This window comes from Scyliorhinus canicula, chromosome 1 (assembly GCF_902713615.1).
Source record: "Scyliorhinus canicula chromosome 1, sScyCan1.1, whole genome shotgun sequence".
In the NCBI taxonomy this organism is placed as follows: domain Eukaryota; kingdom Metazoa; phylum Chordata; class Chondrichthyes; order Carcharhiniformes; family Scyliorhinidae; genus Scyliorhinus; species Scyliorhinus canicula.
In genome coordinates this window covers 83,868,526-83,877,605 of record NC_052146.1, presented here as the reverse complement: position 1 = coordinate 83,877,605, position 9,080 = coordinate 83,868,526, and the positions used below count along the sequence as shown (strand labels likewise).

The window sequence follows — 9,080 nt, the reverse complement described above, 5'->3', positions numbered from 1 at the left end:
GAATCAGGTATCAGTTACTGGAGTCAGATATCCACTATTTGCATTGGATATTCACTATTTGAATCAGATACCCATGACTGGGGTCAGATATCGATGACTGAGCTCAGATGGCCATGACTGGAATCCGATATCCACCACTATAATCAGATATCAGTTTCCTTGCGTGGCCACCCCTCCCTCCAGTTGGAAACATTCAGCAAATGAGCAGCTAGTTCTGCCGAATGTGAGATTTACAGAGATGGGTTACAAAAGCAAGGTGTGATGCGAGGGAAATAAAATGTTGAAGTTTTGGACACTTTTGCAGTCTCCAATCTTTGCTTATTTTACAACATTCCACCGCCAAACAATAAACATCAACATTGACAGTAACGAGACAAACGCCTTTAATGGTCCTCGTGCAAATTTCAATCACTTTCCAATCCTGTTCATTCTACGGCTCAAAGTTAACATGTTGTAATTTATGCATGTTCTAGTTATGATCATGGTGTTATAATTTTACAGACTGTGCGCCCGTTTGCCTCCTAGAATTTATCTAGACTGCTGCTGGACCTGACAGTCTAGGAGTTTTTCAATATTGTTCACTTTTTTATGCACGTAATTCAAATTTGTACATTAAACATTCTAATTTCATGAAACTCTCGGGTGCTGGGAGTTCTGCAGAGTCCGGGTTTATTCCCAAAATAAGAGCTGTTCCCAACCCAGAGAAGAATTCCTCCCTCTGTTCAAATATTGACCATTAAGAAGCAGCATTAATATCGATCACTCCCAATAACCTTGCCATTCCTCATCTGACCTTTGAAATCGACAATTGGATGAGGCAATTTCAGATTAAAAGTGAATCTGCTGGGAGTTGAGTTCATGTCGCAGGCTCCCTCTGTCCGCTTATTGGGAGCAATTCCGGTTTGGGCTGTTGTCATGGGGGTGTTGCGGGACAGTTTGGCACAGGCTAAAGGGACAGTGCACCCCGCTCCAGTGCCGGTAACCGCCGCTCAGCTGAACAGGAGGGGACGGTGCTGTGCCCTTGAATAAAGCGGGGGGCGCGCCGGGCGCTCTGCTGATGCCCAGGAATCCGATGGGCAGAGTGGCCATGGGGGGCAGCCCCTGGACACCGAGCTGGGCAGCGGCTGATTGCCCACAGCTCGAGGGGTGGAAATGGCTCTGATGCCCCCCATAAACCTCACTCAGTAGCTTCTTCATTTCATCCAGGGAGCTGCTCAGCAGGAGGATGTAGTTTCTGGCTAAGAGTAAAGTGGCAATTTTGGAGAGTTTCCTCATGGACGGTCCATGAGCACAAGGCATGACTTCCCGGAGACTGTCCATGGCCACATTCAGATCCTGCATCCGTCTGCGCTCTCGGCAATTCACCTTCAGCCGCAGCTCCTGTGTCTCACACTCAGACATGGCTCTCTTACATTTACTCTTGGCTGAGATGTTCTTGGAGCTCTCGCTGTTTGGATCCTCCTCGCTCAGGAAATTCGGCAAATGCTGGTTCTGTTTGGAGAGGACGCTTCCACTAACATCAGGAGACGATGTCCGACTGCAAAGTGACCCAGTGTCAGAATCCATTCCCAATCAGGAAAAATGTGGCTTTAATCAGCCTCAGGAAGTGGCTGCGGCTCAATCTTTAGTAAGGAGAGGGATTCCAAGGATTTTATCTTCCCTCGAAATCTGCAGTGCATTTGTTATTTATACAGAATCACCAGGGCATTTGACAAAGGAGCACTATACTGCATAATGAGCTTGTTATTCTGACATCCAATCATTAACACTGCACTTTTCACTGGTCTGTTTAACCCTTCACTGTTCGAATCACAAAACTTAAACCCCACATCCAACCAACAAACAAGAAGCAGCAGAAAAAACAGACTTCACTGAGTAATGCTAGATTTATATTTGGCTTCTATTTACTGGGGTATATTTACTGGGTTGTGAAATGAAATGAAAATGAAATTTCATAACCCAGTAAATACACCCCAGTACATAGAAGCCAAATATAAATCTAACATTACTTATGGCTATGTTTACTGGGTTGTGTTTACTTGATTGTGTTTACTGGGTTATATTAACCATATTGTATTTACTGGGTTTTGTTTACTGGGGTGTATTTACTGGGTTATATTAACCAGATTATATTTGCTGGGTTATATTAACCAGGTTATACTTACTGGGTTGTGTTTACTGGGTTGTGTTTACTGTGTTATGTTTACTGGGTTGTGTTTACTGGGTTATATTTACTGGGTTGAGTTTACTGGGTTGTGTTTACTGGGTTATGTTTACTGGGTTGTGTTTACTGGGTTATATTTACTGGGTTGAGTTTACTGGGTTGTGTTTACTGGGTTATGTTTACTGGGTTGTGTTTACTGGGTTATATTTACTGGGTTGAGTTTACTGGGTTGTGTTTACTGGGTTATGTTTACTGGGTTGTGTTTACTGGGTTATATTTACTGGGTTGAGTTTACTGGGTTGTGTTTACTGGGTTATGTTTACTGGGTTGTGTTTACTGGGTTGTGTTTACTGTGTTATGTTTACTGGGTTGTGTTTACTGGGTTGTGTTTACTGGGTTGTGTTTACTAGGTTATTTTGCTGGGTTACGTTTACTGGGTTGTGTTTACTGGACTGTGTTTACTGGGTTATATTAACCATATTATATTTACTGGGTTGTGTTTACTGGGTTATATTAACCAGATTGAATTATATTGGCTGGGTTATATTCTATTTATATTTGGATTATATTTACTGAATCATACTATATTTACATCCAAATTATCAGGACATCACTGCAGGAGTTCCTCAGGATATCTTATCACTTTGGGGCAGCAGGGTAGCATGGTGGTTAGCATAAATGCTTCACAGCTCCAGGGTCCCAGGTTCGGTTCCCGGCTGGGTCACTCTCTGTGCGGAGTCTGCACGTCCTCCCCGTGTGTGCATGGGTTTCCTCCGGGTGCTCCGGTTTCCTCCCACAGTCCAAAGATGTGCGGGTTAGGTGGATTGGCCATGCTAAATTGCCCGTAGTGTCCTAAAAAAGTAAGGTTAGGGGGGGGGGGGGTTGTTGGGTTACGGGTATAGGGTGGATACGTGGGTTTGAGTAGGGTGATCATTGCTCGGCACAACATCGAGGGCTGAAGGGCCTGTTCTGTGCTGTACTGTTCTATGTTCTATGATAGTGTCCTAGGTCCAACCATTGTTAGGTCAGAAGTCGGGATGTAAGCAGGTGACTGCAAAATGTGCAGTCCCATTCATGACTCCTCAGATACTGAAGCAGTCCATGTCCAAATATCCAGGCCTGAGATGACAAGTGATAAGTAACAGTTGTGTTACATAAGTGCCAGGCAATGATCATCTCCAACAAGAGAGGATCTAACCATCACCCCTTGACATTCAACGGCATTACCATCAAAATCTTGGGGGTTAACATTAACCAGAAACTGAACTGGACTAGCCATATAAATACTGTGGCTACCAGAGCAGGTCAAAGGCGAGGAATCCTGAGGTGAGTATCTCACCTCCTGACCCCCCCCCCCCCCCCCCCCCCCCCCCCACAAAGCCTGCCCACCATCTACAAGGCACAAGTCAGGAGACACTCTCACTTGCCTGGATGAGTGCAGCTCCAACAACACTCAAGAAGATCAACACCATCCAGGACAAAGCAACTTACTTGATTGGCACCCCTTCCACAAACATTCACCATCTCCACCATCGAAGAACAGTGACAGCCGTGTGTACCATCTACAAGATGCACTGCAGCAACTCCCCAAAGTTCCTTCGACAGCACCTTCCAAATCCATGACTATGATCATCGTGAAGGACAAGAGCAGCAGACACCCGGGAACACCACCACCTGCATTTCGCCCTCCAAGTCACTTACCATCCTGACTTGGAAACATATCGCCATTCCAATTTGCATTGGACTGCTACATTGGGCTGCAATAGAGTGCTTAAGTTGGAGCTTTGTGACTGAGGGAGTTCCGTGAGGAGGAAGCAAGCTGCTTCTTTCATTTTCTACCTTTCCTCAAAAAGGCGAGCGGCGGCCTTGCAGCGGGGAAACCATCGGGGGCACCAGCAGCGGAGCTCTGAGGTGATGCCACAGTTCAGAGAGTGATGTGGGACCATAGGGAGCAGCTGATTGGAGAATAAGTCCTGGTGAACATTTTCAAATGATATTAAATTGTAAGTCATTGTTTTAGCATGGGTAGGGACTTATTTGATTTTTAAATTCTTCTCAAGTTTTCAATTTAAAGTTGAGTCATGGCAGGAGAGCTCAAGGCTTTGGTGTACGGGCCCTTCCTGTTGATTCCCTTTTTTCCCCTTTCTTTATTTTTGCTGTTATCATTTTGATCCATGGATGCTTAATGGAAATATATCTTTAAGCCGAGCAGGGGGAAATGAGGAACTTAAAAGTTGCAACATAATAAACTGTGCTAGCTTTGGACAGCAAAACCCAGACGTTTCAGCACCCGAGAGATCGGTGAGACTCGGTTCCATTGAATGACTGGTGTCCAATGAATTGGCCAAAAGACCATATTCTGCCCAGTGACAAGCGGTGATTGGGTCCTGCATGAGTGGAGGACTGCCAGGGGAAACACAGTTGGAGACCTGGATACTCAGAGAAAACAACCTCTCTCTCCATCGTGTTATCGCTATAAAAGCTGCTGTTTTTCTGGAACTGCAGAGACCTGAATGATTCTGCAGTGAAAACCATTACAGACTGGAAACAAAAATCTCGAGCTGAAAGCGTGAAAGAAAGTGTGCTAGAAACAATCATCTAAAACAAAGGCAGGATTCTCCATCACAAGATTCCCAGAATGCATTCCTTGCTGAGACAGAGAATCGTGGTTTGGGGGGATAAAATCAGGATTGGCGCCAGGCGTTGATTTGAATGTGATTCACCGACCCCCCCCCCCCCCCCCCCCCCCCCCCACCCGCAGTGTGAACGAGGTCCATGATGCACACTGGCAGGGGGTGTAAATAAATGCAAATGGGTCCTAATGACCTGTATCCACACATAGCCCTGTATCAGGGGAAACCCCAAAAGCGACCCCTGAAATAGAGGGACCCCCCCTACACATGGACCTCTGCATGAAGGGGGCACCCTCAAGGGGTCACTGTAATAGGCAGAGCCCCCCAACAGGGGCCCCTGTAATAGGGGGACCTCCCCCCACAGGGACCCCTGTAATAGAGGGATCTCCCCCCACAGGAACCCCTGTAATAGAGGGACCTCCCTCCACAGGGACCCCTGTAATAGAGGGACCTCCTTCCACAGGGACCCCTGTAATAGAGGGACCTCCCCCCACAGGGACCCCTGTAATAGAGGGACCTCCCTCCACAGGGACCCCTGTAATAGAGGGATCTCCCCCCACAGGAACCCCTGTAATAGAGGGACCTCCCTCCACAGGGACCCCTGTAATAGAGGGACCTCCTTCCACAGGGACCCCTGTAATAGAGGGACCTCCCCCCACAGGGACCCCTGTAATAGAGGGACCTCCTTCCACAGGGACCCTGTATTAAGGGGACACCTCCACAGGGACCCCTGTAATAGAGGGACTTCCCCCCACAGGGACCCTGTATTAAGGGGACACCTCCACAGGGACCCCTGTAATAGAGGGACCTCCCCCCACAGGGACCCCTGTAATAGAGGGACTTCCCCCCACAGGGACCCTGTATTAAGGGGACACCTCCACAGGGACCCCTGTAATAGAGGGACTTCCCCCCACAGGGACCCTGTATTAAGGGGACACCTCCACAGGGACCCCTGTAATAGAGGGACCTCCCCCCACAGGGACCCCTGTAATAGAGGGACCTCCCCCCACAGAGACCCTGTAATAGAGGGACCTCCCCCCACAGGGACCCCGGTATTAGAGGGACACCCCCACAGGGACCCCTGTAATAGAGGGACCTCCCCCCACAGAGACCCTGTAATAGAGGGACCTCCCCCCACAGGGACCCTTGTATTAGTACCCAATTAATTTTTATTTTTCTTTCTAATTAAGGGGCAATTTAGCGTGTTCAATCCACCTAGCCTGCACATCTTTGGGTTGTGGGGGCGAAACCCACGCAAACACGGGGAGAATGTGCAAACTCCACACGGACAGTGACCCAGAGCCGGGATCGAACCTGGGACCTCAGCGCCGTGAGACTGCAGTGCTAACCTACTGAGCCACCGTGCTTGGGACCCTTGTATTAGGGGGAAACCCCCACAGGGACCCCTGTAATAGAGGGACCTCCCCCCACAGAGACCCTGTAATAGAGGGATCTCCCCCCACAGGGACCCCTATATTAGGGGCCACCCCCACAGGGACCCCTGTAATAGAGGCCACCCCCACAGGGACCCCTGTAATAGAGGGACCCCCCCCCCCACAGGGACCCCTGTAATAGAGGGATCTCCCCCCCACAGGGACCCTGTATTAGGGAGACACCCCCACAGGGACCCCTGTAATAGACAGACCCCCCACAGGACCCCAGTAATAGGGGCACTCCCAACAGGGATCCCTTGCCCAAGGGAACATCCTCCACAGACTCCCCCACCCCCATACACAGACTTCCCTCACATAACTTCCCCCCCCCCCCCCCCCCCCCCACACACACACACTGCCTCAGAAAAAGGACCCCTGTCTGGAAGCTAGAGAGCAGTCCATACAGGGCAGTGGGATGCATTAAGGCTGAAATACCTACCTTGCAGCTCCGTGTTCCATTCTTCGAAGGAGAGCAGTTGCGCCTGTGCCTGGTTCCCACAGATCCATCTGCCACTTTGATCCATTCACATCGTTTCACACTTCAGTGGCCTAAGTGGTGAAACCCTAATGTTCGTAAATATTGGCCAAGACAAAGAGAGGTAAGTGCTTTTGAAGCACTCAAGTGTGTAATTCCACTGCACTTACCTCATCTTAGGGACCCTGGCGGATGGGAGGTTTTGGGGGGGGGGGAGGTCCCCTATTACAGGGGTTCCTGTGGGTGGGTCTGTTAGAGGAGGGGTGGGCAGGCATTGCAGAGCAAATTAATCATTCATCCTTTTCCTGCACGGGATGGCGTTTCAGGCCCAGTTTCCAGCTGTGTTTTTTTTTTAATTTAGATTACCCAATTATTTTTTCCAATTAAGGGGAAATTTAGCGTGGCCAATCCACCTACTCTGCACATTTTTGGGTTGTGGGGGCGAAACCCACGCAGACACGGGGAGAATGTGCAAACTCCACACGAACAGTGACCCAGAGCCGGGATCGAACCTGGGACCTCAGCGCCGTGAGGCGGTTGTGCTAACCACTAGGCCACCGTGCTGCCCAGTTTCCAGCTGTGTTGATCTGCTGTGTGACAGTCTCCTAGGCTGGAGCCATGAGGTTGGTGTGAACTCTGGAGCCATTACTGCGCTACATGACATGCCGGCGTGCCAGCATCCTCCACAGACCCCCCCCCCCCCCCCCCCCCGCCCATACACAGACTTCCCTCACATAACCTCCCCCTCCCCACACACACACACACTGCCTCAGAAACAGGCGCTCTCTCTCCTTCGAAGAATGGAACATGGAGCTGCAAGGTAGGTATTTCAGCTTTAATGCATCCCACTGCCCTGTCCACAGATCAAGGCCTTGAGGACCTGAAGGGTGAAGTGTGTGCTGCCTTCTTGAGGCTGAAAGTCTTGTTCCTCTCATTGTCAGACATCACCTGAAGACATGTGTCTGGAGACAGTGAGATCTATGTGCTAGACTGGTGTCTGGCACTGCCCCAGCACTGTCCCCCGACACTGTCCCAGCACTGCCCTCTGGCACTCTCCCAGCACTGCCCCCTGGCATTGCCCCAGCACTGCCCTCTGGCACTGTCCCAGCACTGCCCCCGGCACTGCTCCCTGGCACTGCCCCAGCACTGTCCCCCGACACTCCCCCAGCACTGCTCCCCCGGCACTGCCCCAGCACTGTCCCCCGACACTGTCCTAGCACTGCCACCTGGCACTGCTCCCTGGCACTGCCCCAGCACTGCCCCCTGGCACTACCCCAGTACTGCCCCCTAGCACTGTTCACTGGCACTGCCCCAGACTGCAGCCTGGCACTGCCCCCTGACTGTCCTCTGGCACTGCCCCCTGGCACTACCCCCCGACACTGCCCCAGCACTGCTCCCCCGGCACTGCCCCAGCACTGCTCCCCCGGCACTGCCCCAGCACTGTCCCCCGACACTGTCCTAGCACTGCCACCTGGCACTGCTCCCTGGCACTGCCCCAGCACTGCCCCCTGGCACTACCCCAGCACTGTCCCCTGACACTGTCCCAGCACTGCCCCCTGGCACTGCCCCCTGGCACTGCCCCCTGGCACTGCTCCCTAGCATTGCCCCAGCACTGCCCCCGGCACTGCCCCAACACTGCCCCTGACATTGTCCACTGGCACTGCCCCCTGACACTGTCCACTGGCACTGCCCCCTGACACTGTCCACTGGCACTGCCCCTGACACTGCCCCTGACACTGCCCCCGGCACTGTCCCAGCACTCCCCCTGACACTGCCCCCGGCACTGCTCCCTAGTACTGTCCCAGCACTGCCCCCTGGCACTGCTCCCTAGAATTGCCCCTGGCACTGCTCCCCCGACACTCCCCCAGCACTGCTCCCCCGACACTCCCCCAGCACTGTCCCCCGACACTGTCCTAGCACTGCCACCTGGCACTGCTCCCTGGCACTGCCCCAGCACTGCCCCCTGGCACTACCCCAGTACTGCCCCCTAGCACTGCCCCCTGGCACTACCCCAGCATTGCCCCCGGCACTGCCCCAGCACTGTCCCCTGACACTGTCCCAGCACTGCCACCTGGCACTGCTCCCTGGCACTGCCCCAGCACTGCCCCCTGGCACTACCCCAGCATTGCCCCCGGCACTGCCCCAGCACTGTCCCCTGACACTGTCCCAGCACTGCCACCTGGCACTGCTCCCTGGCACTGCCCCCGGCACTGCTCCCTAGCATTGCCCCAGCACTGGCCCCGGCACTGCCCCAACACTGCCCCTGACATTGTCCACTGGCACTGCCCCCTGACACTGTCCACTGGCACTGCCCCCTGACACTGTCCACTGGCACTGCCCCTGACACTGCCCCTGACACTGCCCCCGGCACTGTC

The 9,080-nt window shown here is 52.3% G+C and overlaps 1 protein-coding gene across 1 annotated transcript; it reads right to left on the bottom strand.

The window, feature by feature from the left end:
• Window positions 1–366: 366 nt before the first annotated feature.
• Window positions 367–1,728, bottom strand: LOC119964698 (oligodendrocyte transcription factor 3-like). Its single transcript, XM_038794554.1, has one exon. The coding sequence runs from the start codon at window positions 1,564–1,566 to the stop codon at window positions 883–885; it is 684 nt and encodes a 227-aa protein (XP_038650482.1). The 5' UTR covers window positions 1,567–1,728; the 3' UTR covers window positions 367–882.
• Window positions 1,729–9,080: the final 7,352 nt, after the last annotated feature.

What these genes read in the sequence shown, in the direction of transcription:
- LOC119964698 (XM_038794554.1), bottom strand. Translation starts at nt 1,566, where the DNA reads ATGGATTCTGACACTGGGTCACTTTGCAGTCGGACATCGTCTCCTGAT.